General features: G+C 38.6%; 1 protein-coding gene across 3 annotated transcripts; it reads right to left on the bottom strand.

Annotated features, from left to right (window-relative positions):
- Positions 1-242: 242 nt before the first annotated feature.
- LOC5575670 (transport and Golgi organization protein 1) lies at positions 243-25,552 on the bottom strand. 3 transcript variants are annotated; one of them, XM_021848254.1, is made up of 10 exons: positions 25,366-25,552; positions 17,464-18,897; positions 8,998-9,236; positions 8,130-8,933; positions 7,911-8,071; positions 7,745-7,846; positions 3,146-3,354; positions 2,472-3,083; positions 1,149-1,215; positions 243-799 (listed from the first exon to the last, which is right to left on the bottom strand). In XM_021848254.1, exons 1-9 carry the CDS (start codon positions 25,469-25,471, stop codon positions 1,163-1,165), a joined length of 3,720 nt encoding a protein of 1,239 aa, XP_021703946.1. In that variant the 5' UTR covers positions 25,472-25,552; the 3' UTR covers positions 243-799; positions 1,149-1,162. The 3 variants fall into 3 exon arrangements, with proteins under 3 accessions (XP_021703946.1, XP_021703945.1, XP_021703944.1); XM_021848253.1 differs by lacking the exon at positions 1,149-1,215 and having other exon boundaries at positions 8,998-9,238; positions 17,475-18,897; XM_021848252.1 differs by lacking the exon at positions 1,149-1,215 and having other exon boundaries at positions 25,366-25,551.
- Positions 25,553-25,893: the final 341 nt, after the last annotated feature.

The following is a 25,893-nucleotide window of genomic DNA, read 5'->3' on the forward strand; positions in this document are numbered from 1 at the left end:
AATTGCGTGATAGTCTCTGAAAGTTGCTTTAAATCCTCTAGATCTTTCACCAGGATTTGCTACAAGAAACAAAAAGAAAAATTGTGACTTCATAGACTATTTTACTTGAGAAAGACTCCTTAGAGACCTTCCATTGAAAATAGAGATTTTTTAGATACTTACATTAAAATAGTGACCAAATCTCTAAAAAGAGCCCTGCTACTAGTCATGTTAAGAATGTCATCGAAATAAAAGTGGGTTGATTCGTATAAACTTTGTATTTTGATTAATTTGTTGAATAACCTCTAGTTGGTTTGTATGACGCTATTCACCATTTTAGTTGACTATTGCAACAGTTTTGCAGTATGATTTGTATAAAGGTGGGTCAAAATAAATTCATTTCAATTCATATTAAATCATAAATGCCTGCTTCCTTTCAACTGAAACCATGTTCTAAAGTTACACTAAATTTCGATGTGTTGCCATTTTGTTTTCATGTGAGATTTAGGAATCTGATAGGGAGCAAAATTTTAATTTTTGATTGAATATTTTACAATAATTAAGGCTACATTTGAAAAGAAACTCAGGAAATTGAAAATACGTAACAAATAAACATAACCTCAACATGAAGTAATAAAGCCCCGTTTCGCTCACAAAATACATATACACCATTTCGTATATGATACAGGAAAATTTTCTACACTTATTCAGGTGTAATCCACTGTAACGCTGCATAGTTATGCCGAGGGTTTACTGTTTTTATACTGTTTGCCGCTCTTCCGGGTTGAAATCGAGTCTTGCGAGCCGGAACTGAAACCGCCTATCGTCGCCACATAATTATTTTTTTTGTTCGGATAATTGTTGGTTGTGTTGTTTGAAGTGTGTTGGGTGGAATGAATAGACGAGATCGAGAAAGTAGTTGGCCAGAATACGGAGAGAAAGAAAAACACCGAAAAAAAGAGGAAAAATTATCACTTTTCAATCGAAACACAAAAGTAGGATCTTATGAAATAAATCAACAGCTAAAACTAATCAATTGAATTTTATCATGAAAGCATTGCAAAAAGCATAATTAATAAGTACAAAAATGAAAGCGAGGTAATGAAAAGGTTTTAGTTTGTGTGAGTCGAAATATACATAAGGATAAAAAGCAAACTCAATGTACATACTCCAAAGATTCTCCTCAGTCTTCCATTGATTTCCAGAAATTTTTCAAATCTTTGAATTGTTTAATTGCTTGCAAACGAAAACCGATAATGAAAATAATTATTGTTTTTTTTTTTGTATTTCGTATAGACTTCGTAGTAAAATAACATGTATTTCTACAAACCCAAGCAGTAATTGAAATCGTGTTCTTCTATCTATCTATCTAGCATTAAAATACAAAACGGCGCTAATTGTTCGAGCATGTCTTTGAGGAATGTATCGAAAAGTGGTCACATACATTAAAAACGGTAGGTATATCTCAGACATTTTTAATACATTTTCGTCGAGCAAATATTTATTTTCTATGATCATTTATTTTACGGACAAGGAAAAGAAGGCATCCAATAGAACGAATTGAATTGCTCGCAATGAAGCTGCCATTAAGAAAACAAAGCGGTGATGAAAGGCAGCAATAACCCAAGTAACCACTAGCCCGCTAATTCGCCTTTTTGGACTTATAAGGCTGTTATACGGCTATAATAGGACATTTCAGCTCTATAATAGCCCTATATTAGCATGGAGAGCGAATTAAAGTGCTATTTGGTTACCTGGGAAACCTAGAATAAGATCTTTCCTTTTATTGAACTACGCGAGTAAAGCAAAGCATTTAAATATCCAAAATTAATCTATCTAAAACGAGGTAAAAATCAAATAGAACGGGTGTCGCCATAGAAGACAGTAGGTACAATACATAAAATAATTAGAAATATATTCTAAGCAGATTTTGGCAGCAGGGGAATGAGCTTTCTTTTGTACATGGATGAAAAGCGGTTTTTTAGTGGAATAAGTCTTGTTTGTAAATCTTTTTATTAGTCCCAATAATGCAACCGGAAACATTCATTCATATAGGGTTTATATTAGATCTGATGGAAAGGTTGTGTCAATGATCATCAATTGAATATTGGATGCTTCATTTTGAACTGTAGAATAATATACTAAGGGACGCGCATACATTCAAATGAGGACAAATATGATATCCAATGACCTTGACTATGAGATTGTACGTATTAGGTATATGGGAATGGAAAATGAAATAAGCATGGAAGGCATGTCGGCAGTCATTCTCTCTGTCTCAAACAATTTAACTAGATAAGCACGTAAAATAACAATAAAAACGAAACTATGATCGAGTGAGTGGGGTGAGTTTCAATTTCTTTCTAAGGTTGAAGCTAGGAAGGACAGCGCAAAGCCAGTCCATTTCACGCAGTGCAAAACGTGTGCGGGCACGTGGCATTGTATTTTCTACCACTCTTCGAACTCGTCATCGGAGTAATGATTGTTACTACCTTGATATTTTTTGTTCCTAGGGTCCTGAATGGGCGGCGAGGTTGTCCTCATGCTTGGCGGCGAAAACGCTTTCGGATATCCACCGGTTCCGCTGCCTCGATCGACTCCACCTGCACTGCCGCTAGTACGGCCATCTCGTTCCCGAAGGTCTCGATCACGGTCCCGCAAATCGTGATCTCGATCCCGTTCGCGATCCGATCGGTGATTACGCTCGCGATCATAATTCGATCGTCGTGAATGCGGGGGTGGCGAGGGGGGAGGGCTGAAGTCTGTTTCCGTTTCGTAATTGGACATCACAGAGTATTCGTACCGACTGTCCGGTGAGTACCGACCTCGTTCGGGGGTGTACCGATCGCGACTGTCTATCAGACTGGGACTGTAGCGATTCGGGGGAGGAGGGGACATAAGACGACCAAGAGGAGCAGGGCGCATCTCCCCTGGGCCGTGCGGAGGCATAAACGGAGGCATGAATGGAGGTACAAACGGAGGAGGCATAAACGGAGGTGGAGGGAGGGCCATCATGGGAGGTGCATTGGGGGATTCTACCCGGATAGGTGACGGGGCGGTCAGGTTCATGTCCGTCGGAGGAACTGCATTGGGAATGAGACCATCTAAAAGTTTGTTTCAGGGATTATGTTTCGAGTATGATTGGAGTAGAAATTGAAAAACTTACCGGTCGCCGAGTTGTTGACGGACACATCACCGAGGGCGGTAAGTTTACGCCGCAGAGCGCTGGATTCGTTGCGCGATTCCTCGAGACGACGTTCGGCTTGACGAGCCGCTAGCCAGGCATCGTGTGATCGAGTCTCCAGCGCGGTATACTGCGCTTTGTGGGCAGTGGCTTGAGCTTCGATTTCAGCGCGGAGCTTGTCGTTTTGGGATCTGGAAAATTCGTAAGAGATAACACATAACTGATAAAGATTTAGATAGACAGAAAAAATGCGAAGCAATGCGTACTTCTCAATCAAAAAAAGGGAAATATATGTTAGTCTAGGAAGCGATTCTATTTTGTAATGATTGCTAAGCAGATATTATGTTCAGATGAAGGATCCCTGTTTCTCATGCACAATGGTTTGAAGCAGGGCTGCTCAATGTACGCCCCTGTACCCGGATTGCGACTTCATTTTGGGGGTATCAGCAATTTCACGCAAAAAAAAACTCGGTTGCGCATCTATCCAACCTCGGTTCTGTACCACGGTGCGAAATCTTCCATATCATCCGCGATGCAAAAAAATGACTGGATCTGTTACAAATACCTAATTCTACGATTGTTAAAACCCGACTCCCCGCATAACAACTTCTATCGCAATGTTGGACAATAGGTAGGAAAGTCTATCATATTGTCGTAGTCCCCTGCGAGATAAAAACGGATTGGATTGTTTGCCTGAGATCTTCATACAATTTTGCACACTATCTATCATTACTCCCAGTAAAGCCCAACCCCGATCTTATCTAGTAGTATCGCCAGCAAGATTCGTCATTGATTCGAAAATTTTCAAAAGCAGTTTTTTCGTTCGAAATCAAGAAACTTTACATAAAAATGTGTTCACAGTACACTAAGGTTTTTTTTTACACGGGGATACGTGTTGTGTAAAACAAAATCCGTACAAAAAAAACGTGTAAATTTCGGAATCAGTGTAAAAATAAACTGTGTGAATTCCGAACGCCGTGTAAAAAAAACCGTGTTAATTCTGGAATTCGTGTAAAAAGAATCAAACCGTGTAAAATCCGGAATCCGTGTAAAAAACCGTATAAATTCCGGAATCCGTGCAAAAAAGCCGTATAACACAGTATTCATAGTTTCATCGAATAAGTCTCAGTTTTGAACAGAAAAACTGCATTTGAAGTTTCAATGACAACGATGATTACAATGACGGATTCCTGAACGTTAAGCTGCTTCCATCGTCCACAATACTGACATAGGCATTTGTTCCGCTCTTAGCTCCATTCAGGTGTTCATCGAAGTGGCCCCTTCACCTTTCGACAAGCTTACGTTCGTCCATCAAGATGCTCCCATCCTCATCCATGTGCATCTTGGTTCGCGGTACGAAGCCTATACGAGAGTGGACTGTAGTTTTTAAAACCTCGACATAGGCGGACCGACGTATCTCCGAGACTACCACCGATACCGGATGAAAACACTTGCTTAACAGTTCAAACTTCTATTTACAGCTATTTACATGGTTTAATAATCTGACAAAATTCACTTTGACTTTGTAATTTTCGACCACACGTCTTAACACGTTGGAAGCACGGCAAACAAATATGGCTTCCAATAGCGAGTAGGAAAATCCTCAAATTTTACGCGCAGCTGCGGCTGGTTGTATCACACGATACACTGCAGAATCCAAATTCAAGCGTAACATTTGAAAAGGGCCTAACTGGAAATCCACCGTTGCTGCCTCTAAAGTGCCTAATTCATCATGACATCGGCGTGTGATCACTGCGCAAAGCCTATCAAAGGAGAGGAAGAATCTGTCTCCTGTATGGCGTTTTGTGACAGGATGGTTTATTTGAGATGTTCAGTTACGAAGTTGAACAAGAATTTCGTGAACATTGTGCAAACCTGTCCAAACTTGTTTTGGATGTGCGATGAATGTGTGAAACTTATGAATAGCGCGCGTTTTAAGGCCACTGTCTCATCGTTTGGTGATGTGATTAACGCAATGACCGAGAGACATGAACTTGCTCACGCCGAACTGAGAAAGGAAATCGCTAAGCAAGGTGAGCAGATTGCTAAGGTTTCCAAAGGTATTGCACTTTCTACTCCAACTCTTTCTGGCTCCGGGGGACTCGTGCGCCACCCTCCGCTGAAACGTTGACGTAATGAGGGATTGTCTACTAGCAAACCATTAGTCACTGGCACGAATATTGTAGCTGAAGACAATGTTTTCATGGAAGTTCGTACAGCTCCCGGACCTCCTGAAATGTTTTGGCTGTATCTTTCACGAATCCATCCTAGTGTTAAATCAGAGTCAATTGAGAAACTGGTTAAAGACTGTGTTCATTGCCAGGATCCAGTCACGGTAGTGCCACTAGTAAAGGGAGGCGCTGACACCAGTCGAATGAGCTTCATATCGTTCAAAGTCGGAATGGACTCGAAATTTCGGGAGACCGCACTACAGTCGTGACCATGCAGCCTGCACTCGACAGCCGTCTCGGTCCTGTAGTAGGGTATGATGAAGGGGTCTCCCAACCTGTGCAGCCAGGCAAGTACACAGAATGTGCTGACAGTATACTACCCGACGATCTCATACCTTCCAGTCTGCGCATCTACTACCAAAACGTCCGTGGCTTGCGCACAAAAATCGAGTCCTTCTTCCTTGCTGTTACCAAGCTGGATTATGATGTGATTGTTTTAACCGAAACCTGGCTAGACCACCGCATATTGTCAGCTCAGCTATTTGGGAGTCACTACTCCCTGTTCAGGACTAGAGATGGTCGGGTTTCACATTTTTCGAACCCGAACCCGACCCGTACCCGACTTATTTTATTTCTTCAAACCCGGACCCGACCCGAACCCGAGACAAAAATTGAAAAGCAAACCCGTACCCGACCCGAACCCGAAAAATTTTCGCTGTTCAAACCCGAACCCGACCCGAAACCCGAAAAAGTTTTCTAAGAAAAACCCGAATAGAACCCGAGCTCGAAAAGATGATAAATTCATCGTTTCTGAAGCATAGGGAAGCTTTCAGGTTGTTACTTTGTGAACAATTCTCACCAAACCCGACCCAAACCCGACTTTTTTCAAGCCCGTACCCGACCCGTACCCGATAATTTTTAAGCCTTCAAACCCGACCCGAACCCGAACCCGAAAAAATAAAAATTTTCAAACCCGAACCCGACCCGAACCCGTCGGGTTCGGGTTCGGGTCGGGTTTCGGGTTTGAAAACCCGAGACCCGACCATCTCTATTCAGGACAGATCGAAGCGCTCTAAACAGCAATAAATCGAGAGGTGGTGGAGTCTTGATAGCTGTTTCTTCGCAATTCAATTGCTGTTCGGACCCTACACCTGTCAATGTCCAGCTTGAACAACTTTGGGTTAGGATCCAGTTGCCTGACAGAAATGTGAGCATTGGGGTATTTTACCTACCACCTGACATGAAGAACGATGCGGATGTCATTCGTTGTCATATTGAGTCAATCGCAGCCGTTCAACAACAACCTCTTAGAAAACGATTTAATTCTTCAGTTTGGTGATTATAATCAGCCAGACATCAACTGGGCTGCTGAAGCGGACAAACGTCTCTCTATCGATATAGATGGCTCTCGTATGTGCCCAGCGAGCTCTGCACTTTTGGATGGGTTTTGCTTCCATGGGCTCTCTCAGGTCAACACATTGACGAACACGACACACCGTACCCTCGATCTCGTCCTCGTCTGTGATACTGTGTTGCCTAATTTCACACTTCTTGCAGCCGCCGAAGCACTCACGACACTTGATGATCATCATCCTGCAATTGAGCTGATAGTTTTGTGCTCGTTGCCAGTTGCATACGAGATGTCACACGACTACACTGGATTTAACTTTCAAAAAGGTAATTTTGAGTTATTAAATGCCACATTAATGTCTGTTGACTGGAACCATCTGGATACGATCCCTGATATTGATGAAGCTGACGATTTCTTCACGAATTCTGTGCTTCAAGCAGTCCCGCCCAGCAAACCGCCTTGGTCTAACAGTCAATTACGTCTGCTTAGGCGCCGACGTTCTGCTGCCCTTCGGTGCTATTGCAATAAATCGATCGCAACAGACAAAATCGGCATTCAATGAAGCAAGTCGTGAGTACAGGAATATGCTTCACTGTATGCTCGCTATAAACGAAAGACTGAACAGAACCTTCGTACGAACCCAACACAATTTTGGTCGTTCATAAACTCGAAAAGGAAAGAAAACGGCCTACCGACATCGATGTAGACGAGCAGTCAGCCGACTGCGCCAGCGACAAATGCGAACTCTTCGCGGCACAGTTCCAACGTGCTTTCAACAATGTCGTTGCTGCGCCATCGCAAGTTCATGTTGCATTGAATGATACTACTCGTGATGTCTTCAGCTATGAAATGTTTGAAATCTCTGAACGCCCCTTTATTTTTTGCTTCAATGCTACAAATTTACTAGCCTTCTATAAGAATCTAGCAGAAGCGAGAGAAAAAACACAAATACCGTGCTTCGAACTGCTCGACGAGCAAATGAACAGAGCTGCATGAAAACCAATGAAGTACAAATGCATAACACGGAACAACAAAAATGCTCATTAGGTACAAACTTACTTCAGCTGTTGAATCTCATCCTGCATCAGTCGAATCCTTTCGACGGTGCTGGTGGTTTCCCCTTGCTGCTGCATCCACATTGCTTCCTTAATGCTCAATTCCCTGCGAAAAACGAAAAGTAAAACATCATCATCACCACTAATAAGATGTAAGTAGTGACATTTACTTTTGCAATTGTGTTTCCTTATCTTTAAAGTAGGACGACAATACTTCCAGCCGAGTTTCCGCTTCGAGCTTATCCTTCTCGGCTTGACCGTACTCCTTTTTCAGAGAGGAAATATCTTCGTTGATGATTTTAACATGATCCTCCAATAGTTGGCGTGCAACCTGCAACAGAAAAATGAACACATTATTGACCGTAAAAGTGGAATTCAAACATTCTTACAATTTCTCCCTGCAATCGATCCTGTAGACTAGCTTTTTCTTTGCTCAAAACCGACAGTTGTGCCTTCAGTTCGGCTGAATCGATCAATCCGTCAATCGAACCGCCAGAATTGCCCTTCTTGATATTCTTTATGCAGTCTTCCAGAGCTTCTACCTTGGCCTCCGCCGCACTCAAGCTTTTCTTGGCTTCTTCCCATTTCAACTGATAGGCCTTGACTTCTTTGTTCAGTTTAGCAATTTCGGCACTCGTTTCATTTCTTAAAATGTCCAGCTGGGAACCCTGCCCGCTCTTAAAGTTGTTAAGCTCGATCTCCAAATTGTTCTTCTCCAGTTTGATATCGTTCAACGACTGCTGAAGGTCTTCCATGTCCTGCTGGAATTTTGCCGTTTGATTGGCAAGCGTGATCTGGAGTTCGCTGTTCTCACGGCTCTTGTCCGCCAGGGTGGTATTCATCGACAGAATCGTCTGCTGCTGTTCATTCAGTTGCTTCTGTAGTTCATCGACCGTCAAAGCGATTGAATCACTTCCACTTTGGTTCAACAGTTCGGCGACCATTTTGTTCAGCTCCAGTCCAGCTTCGGCGGCATTCTCTAGTTCTTTTTCCAGGGAGGCGATCTGTTCCTGCATTTCCAGTTTGGTCTGTTCGCTGTCCTCCAGCTCCTGTCGGAGTGCGATGACCATATCGTTGGAACCGAACGAATTGTTTTCGATGCTGATGAGTTTGTGTTTCGTTTCGGTCAAATCGCTTTTCAGCATAGCATTTTCCTTATGGGATGCCATCAGATCCCGTTCTACCATGTTGAGCTGGAATTAAAGAGATGGTTATCGCATAATAGATGTACAATTCGCAAATCGATTCCGTCCCTACCTTGTAGATTAGCGGTTTCTCCTTTCGGTTTTTATTGATCAAGTAGTGACCGAGGGAGAATACAATCAACGTGAATGAAGTGATGGCCAGCAGAAGAATCAAGTCGCTCAATTTGAACAGCTCCAGAATGAACATTTTCGCATAATCCATTTCTTCCTCACCGTGACTTTCCGTTTCCGTTGAAGACACCGAGTCATCAAGGCAAGACTGCTGGTCGCAGTAACCGTCTTCAGGAACAGCTGGAAATATACGAGTGATGAGTGAATTTTTTGTACCCGATATACCTAATACACCATTTTTCTAGTTTCTTCAATAGCACCATTTCAAAGCCAGCAGAAATAATGTGTGTACCGTGACATGCTCTATTGCCGTGAGGTTAAAAAAACTCAAGTTTCGCGCGATCAGATAAAAATAACGTATGACGTATAATTATTTTCAAGTCTTTCATGTTTTATACAGTAGACCGTTTTATATACTTCGCATAAAAACTATGATTTGAAACATTTTGAAAATTTTAACCATAGTTACAAATGGTGTTGTTAAACATTTTTTTTCTTTTGTTGGGATTTGAACCACTGCGACCATTAAGTTGATCTATTGTGGTATACCCCTGTTTATTTTTCGCATATTTTCAGGACGACAAGTTACTATTAAGAGTACCTAATCCGCGGTAACATTGATCAGCGGGGCAACATTGATCGCAATGACCCTCCTCGTAAAAAATTCAAACCAACATTTATAGATGAAATATTTTCAATGCATGAATGGTGATTCCCTTCCTTTTATTCATGAACTAATAAACACTAAGGTTTGTGCAACAAATGAGCTGTGTTCATGCGTATTTTTTTAACTTTTGGAAACAATGAATTTCATGATTATGTACAACACGATCAGAGAATCATGTCCCACATGAGTTTTGAAAACGATATGAGCAAGATAAATGCTATTGTTACTGAAAATGACATCGCTGAAAACGATTCCGTTGTCAAAACTTTCTCAAATATGTTCAGTTTAGCAAAATTCACAAATTACTATGAAGAGTGCAGAATTTCCTTAGGAAATTGCCTACCGTCAAACGGGGCTTCTTTTGACATTATTTCCACATTCTTTAATTTTGAGGATTTGTAACTCTTAGAATTATGGATAGATGTTGATAATTTTTGCCTGTATTTAAGTTGTATATGTGCGTAACAAATGTGCAAAATATGAGGCAAATCCATTAAGAAATAACAAAAATGCTTGAATAGCGAAAAAAGTGTGTCCTTCAAGACTAAAAAGGGGGGACGGACCTGGTGTAGTGGTTAGAACACTCGCCTCTCACGCCGAGGACCTGGGATCGAATCCCATCCCCAACATAGTCACTTATGACGTAAAAAGTTATAGTGACGACTTCCTTCGGAAGGGAAGTAAAGCCGTTGGTCCCGAGATGAACTAGCCCAGGGCTAAAAATCTCGTTAATAAAGTCAAACCAACCAACCAAGACAAAAAAGGGGCTACTTTGGACATTTTCACAATTTGCTAATGATATTATTTTTCCTTATAACTTTCAAACTGATTCAATAGATTGTCATCCACTGTGATGTTATTGAACGTTTTTCATTGATAAACTTAATGTAGAAATTGCAAAGCTAGAATCAATTATACATATATAACAAATTTCAACGAAACATGCCATTCACTATTCTCAGTTTGCAGTATGAAACTTAAATTTTGAACTTCCTCTTAAATGGAACTATCAAGTACGAATGCTCGATTTTCAAGTTGACATAAATGAACGACGTAACTACTAGGTACTGCGATGATAAATGAGTTATGTACAAAAACTCTTTATTATTCTTACTGTTATATGAACGATATGTTGAAGGATCACATTAATACCGTTAACTAATTTAATACCAGTAAGTAATTTTCATTAAATACGCATTCTATGAAGCAAAGTTTAGCAAGATCGTAAAGAAGTAAGTTTGCTTTTGTAATATGCTTTTAGCTTCTTAGCAGTGTAGAGCTGGCTTAAGAGTAGTTTAATTATGAAGGATGCAACGGTTCTGTACTACCAATAAGACGAAAAACTGTTTTTTAGAGATTATGTTGTGAATTTGGCATTGGTACGTATTGAAATATGTGTGTTTTATGTCTATTCTCTTTTACAAACATTTATTTTATTTTTTTTTATGTTATAAAATACACAAACCAAAACATTATGATAAAATAAAAGTCGCAAAAATAAGACCTTTGATCCATTATTTTAATAAAAAAAAAACAATTTTAAGCAAAACAAATCACAAGATTTTCATGAAATATGACGATTCGATAGTTTTGTGATGCTCCCAATAAGTTTCCACGACATGGGTAAAATTCAAACAATGTTTGTATAGCCAATGTTTTATACCCTGTGAATATTTATTCGGGCTTTTTTGAAATGTTTTCTTGTTTATCCTGTTATTGTTGATGTTGTTCCAAGAAAAAATCATGCCTAGTGGTAGAGCATATATTGGTCAATAAAAGTGCTGAAGGCACAAAATTGCTCAGATTAATATTTACGCTGGTAATAAATAAAAAAGTTGAGTGTCCAAAGTAGCCCCTGGAATCAAAAGTAGCCCCGTCCGACGGTGCCTTTAGGCGTATTCCATAATTCAATGTGTTTTTAATTTTGAAATAACTCAAAAAGTAAATGACTTGTAAAAGTTGTCCTTCGTATTCGGCTTCAGATACCATGATTTTAGTAAGTAATGGTATTTTCAATATTAAGGGGTCGTCCATAAATGACGTAGCTTTTTAGGGGAGAGGGGGGGGGGCTTCACGAATCTGTGACGATGTGTGACGAGGGGGAGGGAGGGGTCCTAGCTAGTGGACGTAGCATTTTGAATCACGTCGGTAAAATAAGAGGCGCTGAAAAAATGACAAGCAATTATTTTTTTATCAAACTTCTTTTTTCATTGTTTGACTTATAAAGTTGGATTCTAAAGTGATGATTCAGCTTCAAAACATTCATATGACAAGATTGGAAAAAATGTAAGAAATTTTATATTTTCTGTAGTGCAATCAAACAGATTTTTTGATGCCTTAAATAATTTTGTAAACATTATATTCATGTAATAATAAATTTATTTATAAATAAAGATTAAAGATAGATAAATTAATTTAAAATCAAGGCTTTAACGACTTGGAAAACATTGTTTGTTTTATTCATATTTTCTGTTAGAGCATATTTCTTTAAAAAACATATGTTCGTTTTGGCAAATATTATATCAAAACAAGATATTCATTCCGTGAATTATGCTCTCAATGTTGCAGAAGATCTCCACCCAATCAACTCATCGATTTGTTTTGATATATCAATGCTCTTGATGGAATAGCCTGAATGAAATTTGATGGAAAAGCCTGTTCGATTGTTATCAAAATTGTTCTATCATTCAATTTTCTTAAAAATTCGGTAATTTGAAGAAAGGATATTTTTAGTATTTATTTGTTTCGTTATAGTTTGTGTAAGATTATTTCAGTATGGGGAACGATAATGAAGTTAAGCTGAAATATCAATAAAGTTGAATAACTTGTACAATAATCGCTAAGATTTTCTGAACATTCCAAATATTACAAGTGTAATCTTTTCTACATCTGGCACCTGATTGCTAAATGGATTTGAATTTGGATGATAATGACAAATATCCATTTCAAATCAAATATATCTTATCTTAATCATTTTCATTGAAATCTATTTCCTAACAACGAATAATTAAAAAACAATTCTCTAATATAACTAAATTTCTTTTCAACATATTATAATATCTATTGTACCCTAACTCGTTACTGTTAGCTTCATCAATCCAATCAAAGATTCTTCCTTTTTTCTATATTTTCAGCTGTAAACTAATTTTTCATGGTAACAACAACAAAAGTAATACAATTTAGCCAACAACTTAAACAGGAAAGTTCATTTTAAACTGTTTTCCAAATTACTTTCGAGCGCTACTTCAAATCATACATTTATTCATTAGATTATCCTTACGTTTCAGTCAGTAATTAATATCAAAATCTGTAAAGAAACTTTGAATTCCAATTTTTTGTTTTAGCCCAATTGCTGAGGAAAAAAAATATAGGGGGGGGGGGGGGTCTGCTTGAAATGCTACGTATTTTCCAACATTTGTGACAAAATGCTACGAGGGGGGAGGGGGTTATAAAAAATCAGTGAAAAAATGCTATGTCATTTATGGACGGCCCCTTACCGAACGTTGTTTTCAGGGATGATCAATGTTACCCCATATCAGCCAAATAAAAAAAAATCACTTAGGGTAAGTGTACCAGTTATGGCCATAGTGGTTCCCTATTTCGCCATACGTGTTAACTTAAATTTCTTCAAATTTTGAAAAGTTTTGTGTGTTTTAGCAGTAAGATAAAGGATGTATCTAGGTGTTAAAACATTCAAAAGTATAAAAAATGTAAAAGTTATCGAAATTTTACATATGGCCAAATAGGGAACCACTATGGCCATAACTGGTACACTTTCCCTATAACATTTTTTAAAATATGCTTTAAAGTTTCAGAAAACGAAATACAGTATATAAACACGAACATTGAGTGTCAGTACTTGTTTTAAAAATATAAAACTTGCAACATATGCGTTTTCAAATGAAATTTTTAAGAAATATCCAAAAAAATGATCAATGTTACCCCGGATTACCGTAACTGCCGTTGACTGATAGTGCGACGTACCCCAATCTGATATGATTCTTAAAATGAATTCAACTACCTTATTGGGATTTCCTTGCCAAATTTCAAAACGACTCGGTATGCCCTTGTTGAAATACTGTCTTCTTTGCGCAAATAGTGCTGAGCATTCACAAAGCAAGTGTTGAGAGGTCTCTAGTCGCAAAACCGACAGATATCAGTTGGACTTCGACCCATCTTCTTTAAATGATATCTAGCTGGACAATGTCCTGTAAATAGTCCAATAACTATACAGAATGATTTTATTTGTTTATTTGGAGTTATAAACAGTTTAGACTGTCTTGATGTATTTGTACCAATCCAGTTCGACTGTATCATATTACGCTCCCATTTTTTTATTTCCATTTGTATTACACATTTTGAAACTCCACAAAAGGGTTCTGGTCCTAAAAACTGAGTATTCGATCCTCGTCTAGCCAGAAAATCAGCTTTCTCATTTTTTTCGATTCCACAATGGCCTGGTACCCAGTACAGGGGGACCTGTTTTTTCATAGCCAGTTGCTTCAATACTTGTATGCATTCCCAAACCAGTTTTGATTGGCATGTATAGGATTTTAATGCGTTCAGAGCCGCCTGGCTGTCTGAAAATACGCAAATCCTTGCATGTCTATACTTTCTTCTAAGACATATAGAAGCACACTCTAAGATGGCGTATATTTCTGCAAGGAAAACAGTTGTCCATCGTCCCATTGGTATTGAAACATTAACTCCTGGGCCTGTTATTCCAGCCCCTGCATTATCACTCATTTTAGAACCATCGGTGTAGAACATAATCGATCCTGGTGAAATACTAGGCCCACCCGATTCCCACATTTGGCGGTCTGTTTCAACCACCTTATATGGTATACCTAGGTTTAGGGTTTTTCCATCCAGTCTTCGTTCATGACTACACACTAAGCTCTTACGGTGAATTTCACCGTAATCTCAACAGCTGAACAGTTCGGTGAAATAAAACACCGTAATTTCATTTTCATTTTGCAGCGTTTGGTGGGGCAATGAGAGCGCAAGTCAGTCCAAAGCCGGGGTAAGGGATAGGTAATGGCCGTAATAGTCTATGCGGACCACTTGAACACCATCGGAAAGGATAAGAAGGGTTGGGGTAGGGTATAGGGAATGGAGAAGACTTGACACAGTAATGCGATTAATGCTGCAAAATGTAAATGTGCTGAAAGCAATTTAATTTGAGTTTTGAAGTTTGATTTGACTTATTAAAATTCCAAATAGATCGGCCATTGTACAAGTAAGAAAGAATATGCTGATCGCTTTCTAGAAATTTTATAAACAACAAAATAATAACAATATGAGAGTGATGCTAAGGGCTGCTGATGGCACAATGCGACGCTTTAGGAGATTTTGATACTGAATGAACATTACTATACAGAGCGCAATTTAATCGATGGTGATAACTATACAAACTTTATCTGTTTTTACACTGATTGACGATGCTGATTTATATAAAAATATTTAAAAAATATTTGATATTAGTTCATTTGTTTATGTGATCTAGGTGTTAATAATGGAAAAAATTTACATACCCTTGATGAAATACTTCCCTGACCAGAAATATTATATTTTGAGCGCCCTTTTCGAAGCTATTCTATCCAGGTATCCATGTACTGCTTTCAATCCTGAAATTATTCTTATTGTGCATGCTCATGCATTATATTAGTGATGCTCATAATCATGCACCAGATAAGAAGGAGAGAAAAAGAGAATATAGGAACAGTGATTAGTAATGAGTTAATTATGTAGTTTTGTTAGAATTATAAACAATTAAACAGCAGTAATGAATAACTTATAAAATTACTTTGCAGCATAGCTGAGCCTTTCGGAACGTAAGACCGATGTATAAAAATAATTTGTTTCGAAATTGTCCGCGTGGTCTTCTAGTGCCCCTATTAGATCAGAATCAGTCATAGACATACATATCGAATACTCGCCATGACCCTATGACCAACATTTGTATATGTATAGACTTAGCTGATGTGGCTTTTCTAATAGGTAGTTCTTTCACTCATTGATTGTCTTCAAAACCTTGTCAAGTATAGAAAATGGATTTTATTTCATTTATTACTACATTAAAGCTACATTGTACTTATTAAGTATTAGGTATTATTTTATGTTTTTATCACTATTGATATTATCAAGGCCAGAATTCCCAGTGAGTGAAGAATTTTATAGTACTAGAACACCATAGAAGATCGCTTAACATTACCTAATCATGGAACGGCTTTTTGCTCTATTATTTTAGGTAGATGCTCCTATCCGCAACCCGGTGCACGCGCCCTGTTGGTTTTCGAAAACCTCGTAGAAGATTACAAACCGTCAATGGCATTCCCAATTACTACCCCACATTGCACATTCAAGGGTCTGATTGTGCTCCTAACCCACCCTCAGTCTGTAATCTTCTCGCCAGTTTGAAATTATATTTTCCCGAAGTGAAAGTAATTTTGATGAGTGATAGCGTAGTGCAGCCCAACTGCATAGTACAGTAGTTTAACCAGAATCTTTAGGTCAGAAGATAAAATCTAAATTTTGTAATAAAAAGGTTGCCATTGCTTTGAAATTTACCCAACATCTAATCAAAACTACTAACAACAGCGATCAATTATCAAAATTCATCGCTCCCTGGAAAATATAATCCCAAGCCCAGGGATGAAATAAAACACCGTAATTCCGTCGAAATTTTACGGATTCCGGTGATTTTTCACCGAATACTGTAAAAATTTACCGTACTCCGTTGATTTATTTCACCGAACTGTTCAGCTGTTGAGATTTTTACAGGAATCCGTAAAATAATTTAAGTGTGTACTAAAGGATTAATTTGAAAAACTTTCAGTATACTTAGATGTCCGGAAAGATTTCCTTCAAGAAAGATATTCGTTCTTCGCAGTCTTAGTGCATTCTTTTCAGCTTCCATTTGCACGTGTTGATGTAGTGGAAGCTTATACAGAACTGCCTCTAAGGCCTTTGATGGCGTACTACGCATTGCTCCTGTCATAGCCATGCAGGCCAAACGTTGCAATTTTTCTAGCTTGTTTTGGGCTGTGCTTTGCTTTGTTTTAGGCCACCATACTAGTGCGGCATAATCTACCCTGGGTCTTACAATAACCGTATAGATCCAATGAATCATTTTAGGTTTGAGACCCCATTTTTTACCAAAAGTATTCTTACTCACCCATAGGGCAATAGTGGCTTTGCTTATTACCTGCATATCAGTGTTCCAAATACCGTGCATCTGACCCCGACTGTCGGATCACATTTTGAAACATCTCTCAATTGAACAAACGAAGCGCATCAAAAAAAAATTGTATCAAACAATGTATTGAGGTTTGCATGATTGATTCGGGAAATAAAAAAAAAAATTTCACTTCGCCATTTTGGAATTATAAAATATATATTTCACTTCGCCATTTTGGAATTATAACTGAAACACGATATTTGGAACACATAACCAACCGTGCCCTAATACCGTGTGTTGGCACCAGGCGATTACATTCTAACATTATTTTTGTTTGATTGTGTGTGCAACTTTAGTTCAAGATTGCCATGGCTTTCTAAATACTACTTAATGTGCTAACGTTTGTGACAATCATTTAGAAAAATAAATATAATATGCTAGAAATCCACATAATTCCCAATTACACGGTATTAGGCAACACACGGAATTAGAGCAGGTCACGGTACGTGTTGCACGTGCGCACTCACACAAAATTTATTCAAAACACTTCAAAAACCTACCTTCCTGTTGTTCCTGTTGGCTTTGGTGCGGAATCGTTTGCTCGCTGAAAGAGAAATCCGGTTTTTTCTCCTCCAAGATCTGAGCTTGCGATGGAATTTCCTGGAACGATCCTACCCCCACACCTCCCGTGCTCAATAGAGGTGATTCATGCTCGTGTTTTTCCGGTTCCACCTGCCGTTGACTGTCGGTTTCCGGGATATCATTCTGTTGCTGCTGCTGGTGATGATGATGACCGCCTTCATGATGGACATGCAGGTGATGATGATGATGATGGTCATCGTGACCATGATGATCATGTCCATGTCCATGATGATGGTGATGATGCGAGTGCGACAGAAGGCTTCCCAAGCCTCCCCGAAGCAGTCCTGAGGGTGGTTGAGGTAAGGCTGATTCCGAAGGTGGGGGGACCGAGTCAACGACATTTGAATTTGAAGCTTCCAGCGGTGGCTCGGGTTGCTCGGTGACAGGAATTTCCACTCGAGAATCTACAATGGGCACTGTTTCCGGATACACAGTCTCAGTCTCAGTCAGAACTTCTCCTGGGACTGCAGTGGAGGTTTCAATGGGTTCCATTGGTTGCGTTGGTTGCTCTTCTAAAGAACTTGGTGTAGTAACTTCCATCGATTCCGGTGGTGGAACCTCAGGAATATCAGCAACTGGAGCTTCTGTTGCAGTTGTTTCGATTGTATCGGTTGTCGCCTTTTCCGTTGAAGGCTCTATCTCTTCACTGGACGAAGTATCTACTTTTTCGCCGGATTCCTTTTCAACTTTCACAGCCTCATCTAAAACTTCCCCTGAAGTTGAGCTAGATGGCTCCACGGGCAAATCACTAGAACTAGATGCAATTTGTTCGCTACTTTGATTTTCTGCATCTTCTTCACCATCGTCATCTTCTCCTATAACTTCCTCTGCATCGTCTTCTCCTTCTTCGTCATCTTCCTCTTCGGCATCGAGGTCATTTTCACGACCTTCTGATGATTCCTTCTCAGTGACCTTCATCGTATCAGAATCCTCTGTGATTTTTGGTGGAAGACTTGTTGACTCCTGACTCGAAGGGACTACCTCCAAATCTGGAGTTTTCTCTTCAACCGGTGCCGGTTCTTGGGCAGGAGCGGGTTGCTCCGTAAACGGAACACTGCCAATGGTAGTTCCATCTACGACACTTTGCTCGGTACTGGCGCTTGGATTGATATTCTCCAGCAATTCCTCATCCGGAATCACGATCCGATCTTTTACCGAGATGATAATTTTGGTTTCCCGTAGGAATTTGGTGCTGGCCAAGCCAATCTTTCCGTCCTTTTTCTGGACCAGATAATCCTTATCCTTGCCAAAGTTTCGCCCTAGGATCTGCAGCACTTCGCCTTTCGCTAAGTTGACCTTCTGGCCACCTCCGCCCATGTAACCGAGCGTCGCATACGCCGTGGCAATCGGAGCTGAAAGCGAACATCGAGATTTATGTTAGAAATCATGTCATAAACATTCAAATAGGAAGTGGTGGTAAAATGAACACTAGTATGGCCAATGATGATCAAACTTCAATAATCAAAAATCAAAAAAGAATTGCCAAAAACCACAAGGCGGCCAGAACGGGGCTGTCCATTAACCACGTGGTCATTTTTTACCAAATTATAGACCCCCTCCCTCCCCCTCGTGGTCATTTGTCCATACAAAAAATTTAAAATTTGTTTGAATCGTGGTCATTGACTAGACCTCCAATCCCCCCATAAATGTCCACGTGGTTTATGGACGACCCCAAAGCAGAAAGTCAGAATTCCCAAGGGGGGAAATACCGAAAGGCGAAAAGTGCCGAAAGGCAGAAAGGACCGGGAGCAGGGTGTCCATTCAATATAAGTTTTCCAATTCCCGGATTTTTCCCGGATGCCCAAAATATTAGAAAACAAGTGATCCCTACCAACTTTGTCTTGCTATCAAGTAGACTGTTGAAATACGCTACTATTCTCCCATACAAAGTGACAGATTAGTTTTCAGTTGATTTTCCAGCTATTCCGGAGAATTTGCCAAAACTTTTCCTTCACACAAACACGTCGTAACAGAAGAATGCAACAGTGAAAGGATCATGTTAGTCCATTGTTCCCCGTTCTTATGCCATTTCGTGACATTCAAACACCATTCAATTTTTGTTAATATAGATAGATATATAGGAGCCGGATCCTACTCTTGGCACTTTTGATAGCCTTCAGCAGTGGGATATTTTAAAAGCTACTGAGCTCATATTTGGCCAAAATTTGGGTCGCATCGAAGTACTAGAAAAAAAAACCATGTCAAAATGAATCATTGGAATAATTTACTGTAAATCTGCAGAAATTCATAAAAATCTTAAACTTTGTCATAGATTACTCAAAACAGTAAGCCTGATAAAGCTTCATCATGAATCCTCATCAGTAACTTCAGAAATCCAGTCAAATGGAATTCTCAATGAATTTGTCCACAATTTTAGTAGATCTCCCAAGAAATTCACCAAATATTTTTTTGGCTCAGCTTTTCGCCAACCTCTACGAATCTATTAAGAATTTCAAGAAATATCAGCCAAGGGTCTTTTCTTGAATCAACTAGAAACCTTATTAGCAATATTCTTATAACAGTTATCTCTCGAAAAAATTTCAAGAAATTGATCAAATATCGTTTCGATTCCCGTTACAATTCCTGTAAAGATTTCATTGAAAATTTGTCATCAATCTAAATGGAAATCTTTCAAGCTTCGCACCAAGAATCTTGACAGGAATCCCTATGTACTTCTTCTAGAAATGTTTTAAGGATCTTATTGGCGTTCCATGCAATCTTCTTTGAATTTGTTTAACATTTTTCCACCAATAATCTACAAAACATTTCACAAGAAATTGGTAAGAATTGTTAGAAAATGTACCCAACAACTCCCCAGGAAATCAACGATTATTTTATAGGATTTTGAGAAAAAAAAAAACACAAGAAATCGTTAACTATTTCTCTAACAAATCAGTCCAACTAGTCGTGATGCAAAGTACAAGTTGACGGGCAACCTTCTGAAAGCCTCCTGTCAAAATTTTCTAGTACGGTTGAATTTCGTTCGTTGCACTATCTTTAGGTGGACTTCGTTTTATTCGGGCTCCCGTTAGGTGGGCTATAGTCCAATTAAAACTAAGATAAACGTCATTTTTTGACGTGAAGCTCGATTTATTGGTAGCCCTGTATTTGTATTCAATATTTTGACAGTTAAAAACTCAGCCCGATTAGTGAAAGTCTTTTACTAGGTGGGCTACAGGTTTAGTGCGACGAACGAAAGTTGACTGTATTATTATTGGGATTTGTAGCAAACCGGTCATCATATGTTCGAGACACATATTTTCCCGGTGTGTTCTCCATATTCCCGGGTATTTCCCCTATTTTTCCCGGCCATTTGTAATTACTGGGTTTTTCCCGCTTTTCCAGGATTCACCGGATCGATGGACATCCTGCGGAAGATAGAATGTACCGAAAGGCAGAATCAGCTGCAAAGCCTAAGGTACTTGTCATACATTTAAATATGGAAGATTACAAAATGACGTCCATCATCTTCCGAAGTTTTGGAAAAACTATTTCACGCATTTCCTATACCTATTGCATCTATTGTCAAGTTTTCGCAGACCCCCGTCCATCAATTCATGGACGTAGATTTTGCATGTTCTTCTGTAGAAAATGGAGGTCAGAATTAGAGATGAATCGAACATTCGGCCAGCCGAATAGCTCGATTATTTTGATTTTGCCGAATATTCGGTCTGCCTAATAATGAAATCCGTTATTCGGCCGAATAATAATAAAATAACCTAAATTGAAACAGTATGTTTCACACGTAGAAAAGTTTGGAAAAAGACAAAAAAAAAATAATGCTAGTTATGATACATTGATTTTTTTATAAATCTCCAAAAATGCAGTTTGATGCTAAATATTAAAAAAATGTGGCAATTTCTCCGGTCTATCGCATTTAGGCGACTGCAGTGTTGCTTGATACACAAGCCATTCTCTGCAAATCTACCTTTTACTCATCTTGCAGAAGTTGTAAGGTTGCTTGGCTAGTTTGATGCGTTTGGAAATTTATGCTCTTTAAAATCAATCAATCATCCATTCTATATTTTTTGCGACACCTACTAATCACGTTCTTTCTTATTATGCGAGTCAGTGGTCTGCTGTTCACTGCCGTACTTTGACAGATTGATGTAGATGTCATTTCAATTTTCAGCATTTTTTCAACTACTGAACAAAATCAATTGGGTTGTTTAGTGATGAAAAAGTTTGAGTTTTTTTGTACCGTAAAGTACCCATATTTCGCGCGCGCTCGTAATTTCGCTCGCTGACATTTTAAACATGTATTGCTAAATACATTTTTGTTGGCTGGTATTTCGAATAATAATATTTCAGCCGTGGTTTCATAACATGCAACTATGTAGTCCAATATGAATCGACAAATATGGGTAAAATGTCAGTGAGCGAATTTAGGAGCGTGTGCGAAATATGGTAGCATCACGGTAGCTTGATCAAAAGAGCTGTTTTTTCTAAGTAGGGTGCACAGCTACTTGGGCACTTCCATGCTTCACTTCGGCATGGGGGGTTTTCTGTGGCCAAATATGAGCTCTGCAGCGTTAAAAAAACCCCGGCTGCCGAAGTGAATCAAAATTACCAAGAATAGTATCCGGCTCCCTATGACACAATTTGGTTGTGCTTCAATACATTAATTTTGATATTATAAATGATTACAGAAGATTTCAATCCGTAGAATTTGACGAAGAATTTAAAAATGTGAAAAACTGGATATCACTAAACAAGCCAATACAGTAGCTGTGGGAGTCCATCCTTAAAAATGAATAATGAGCATCAGTTCTTGAAATCCCATGCTACAGAAATAACGCAGATTTATTACTTCTGGAGCTATAATGACAAAATAAGCTGACAGTAAAATAACGCTTTTCGTCAGATTACGGCAGTACATTGCTCCAATTTCTATGAAGCACTTCCAGAAGTCGAATGAGGAATCAAGTGACATATTACCGTTAAGTCACCAGTCACCGTGCGGCCTCCATTCACCGTGCACATATACAAATTCCTACAGAATATTCATACAATTTTCACAAATTTGTCAGCAAAATAAAATAAAACTGATGAAATGAAGTAGTTTTGATCACAAAGCATTTTAAAAAATCTAGTTTATGTAGTCAAAATCATGTGAATTCTGTTTGATAATGAAAGTTTTCAACAGTCTTAGAAGAAACGCCAAAAAAATCACATTTTTTAATTTAACGATAGAATATGAAATTTTTCAAAATTTCAACAAGTTTTCACTGTGGATACTATTAATAAGATGTATTTCATCGTATGAGCAATGAGATTTTATGCAAATTAGATTTTTTTATTTTGTTTCAGTTGAAACCCAAATGCACGGTGAATGGATCCTTTTTAATACATATGGTTCCTATTACCGTGCATTAGTGTAGAAGGCATGAAATTATTTGGTAATATTTGGTTTATTGGTATGTTGTCATTAAATTACATTATATTTAGTTTTTCGAGTGTATATGGAATGGATTGGACAATACAGTCAAACCTCCTATAACGATTTTAATGAAAAAATAATTATTTAGCCATTTTTAAAAAACTTTTTATGGTTTTTATTGTAAATGAAGATTTGAATACTCTTAAAAATGAGTGCACACACTACTAGCAACATAGTTGCTCCATCAACAACGTTTTTTTAAGATACAAAATTAAAACATAACGAAAACTATACGCACGGTGAATGGTGCACTAGTGTGCACGGTAAATGGTGACATAGAACGGTACGAGGCGACCTTAATATAAACTTTTCAAACATAATTTTTGAGTAATTTTTTGTTATGCATCACTAGTTTTAGATTTTTCCCTAAATTATTATATAATTGCACGTTCCGTAGTGGTATTCTAGTACGCTTCAAATTATTTGGAAAAGTTATATAATTTTTTGAAGCGCAAATTTTTTTTAAATGCACGGTGAATGGTAGCTTGACGGTACCCTAATTTCTTTAAAAAAAATGTAGTGGGTCAAAAGTGCCATCGATAGGATACAGCTCCCTAAAAAAGAAAGGATGGCAAGAGCTTAAGAAGACGATAATCCATTTCCATTCAGACTCCGTTCAATATTAGAAGCATTTCCTACTTTAAAAAGATAGCTTTTTTATTTTAATCCAGGATAGAAAATGTAGATTTTGAGAAATTGGGCGAACAAGATGTTGTTCGGCCGAATATTAAGGTTTTATTTGGCCGAACATTAAATCATTACTCGACCGGATATTCGTTTGGTCGAGTAAGAATATTTCAACTATTCGGTATTCGGCTGAAGGCAGTCAAAATCATGTAAGGTTGTTTACAGTACAGTACTGTAACAGTTGTGGTCTGGCAAATCGCGCTCCAAGGCCATTTATAACTTTTGAAGAAGGGCATGCAGGATTTCAGTTGGGACGTAAGTAGGTTTAGGATTGTCCCTCACATCACCCTCAAAACGCTTTAAAAGTCATCAAGTTGATTTTCCGCCTTTTGGTACTTTCGGCCTTATGATTTTTCTGCTTTTTGGTGTTTTAGACCTTTTTCTGCCTTGTAAGTTTTCCGGCCTCAGCCCGGAACCATTTCTGGGCAAACATTTCAAAAGGGCACATCGACATTGGTAAGCATTGGTTTTGCAAGACGCTGTTGAGCCCAATTCAACTCGATCACGCTCATTAATACCACTATCAGGAAAAGCTAACACCAATCTTTATGATAGTGGTGTTAGTTTGCGTGGGCGGACTAAAAAGGGATCGTCAGCAACGTTTTTGAAAAAAGGCTCAAGGCCTCTTGGGCCCTTTTCAAATGTTTGTCCAGATTTGGCATAACAGTCATTATATTATATCTCTCTTTCAAAATATGATTGTTCTTGATGAGAAAATGATCATTATACCAAATATCCTTTATGCCAAACGACCCAGGCCCACATAAACGTGTCCTAGATTCATTCGGCACCCATTCGATTTTCCTGATTTGTTTTCGAATCGTGACACAAAGGAATATTTTTTTCTTCTAGATATGTCGAATGTTACACAAACTGACAGTAGGGAGGGAGCATAATTGGCTTGTTTAGGGGTATCCTGTTTTTTACATATTCTGATTCTTCGTTAAAAACTGAGCCAGAATCCAAATTTTCATAATTTTCTGTGCCCTGGAACTATTTTTAAAACACGTTTGAATACAGTATGGAAATCGCGTTTGAATCACCCCTCGGCAAATTTTACTTCGGGGCGGGCTGTCATTATGCAAATTGAAATGTCATTGAGTCGGCTGAATGAAATCTTATTTAATCATTTACTATATCAAAATTAATATATCAAAGCGCAATAAAATCGTGTTACACTTAGAAAAATGTGCTCTTTTGATCAAGCTACAAAAAACTGTGAATTTTTCATAGCTAAACAACCCAATTTCTATGCTCGAACATTGTGGGGCATTGGATGTAATAAAATATGTTTTGTACATACCGCAATAGGACGAAGGAAAGCTTCAGATTTATGTTGAAAAATGTTAGTTTGATTTCAAAATTAACCGTATTTTTACTATATTTCAAATAGAGGACACTTCAACACTTCAAATTACAAAATACGACAATATCTAGTTTTTTTAGGACACAAAAATACGATTTAAGGTTCCACACAGTCCTTGATACTACGACGGATATCTTAAAGAGTTTGATTTTTCTCTGTACTCCGCTAGGTGTTCATTTTATCACTCATGTTTATTATACGACCACTTCCCCTACGACGTGTTCCTCCAATTTCGACCCGCACTGTTGCTCGAGTTGAAGGAAAGTGTCACCGCCGAGAAAGTGCTCTTGGGACCAATCTGGAGCAGCCCCCGAAAAGCGTACTTACTCCTGCATTCCGGATCACCGCATTCTTTCGCGCCACTTCCGGCAACGGTTAGCACTAAAACACAACAGCTAATATGTACAAAACCAGCAAAATTTAACTTTTTCATGGTTTTTCTCGCTGCTTATTATAAAGCCACATCACTCGCTTTCAACACACACAAAGTTCTGGTCTGCGAGCTGTCAAAGTTCGGTTTCGTTTTCAGCTGATGCGAGGGGCTACCGGATTGAGAACTGCAACAACAACAAAACATTTATGAGAGAAAACAAATTTCCATATGGCGAATAACGAAGATTTGGTAATTTTTTTTTTGCAATTTCTCATCGTAATAGGCTGATTTTCATTACGCCAATCTGTCATGAAATGACCTACTTTCCTGTACTGAAATATGCAGTGTGGGCATAGTCATTACGCAACTGAAACCAGTGCTGTAATGATTCATTACGCAACGCTTTCTCATTACGCAACTGTTTTGAGTTGCGTAATGAATCATTACACTACAATTTTCCCGAAATAATAAAATGATGGTGA

The sequence above is a fragment of the Aedes aegypti genome, chromosome 2, assembly GCF_002204515.2.
Source record: "Aedes aegypti strain LVP_AGWG chromosome 2, AaegL5.0 Primary Assembly, whole genome shotgun sequence".
In the NCBI taxonomy this organism is placed as follows: domain Eukaryota; kingdom Metazoa; phylum Arthropoda; class Insecta; order Diptera; family Culicidae; genus Aedes; species Aedes aegypti.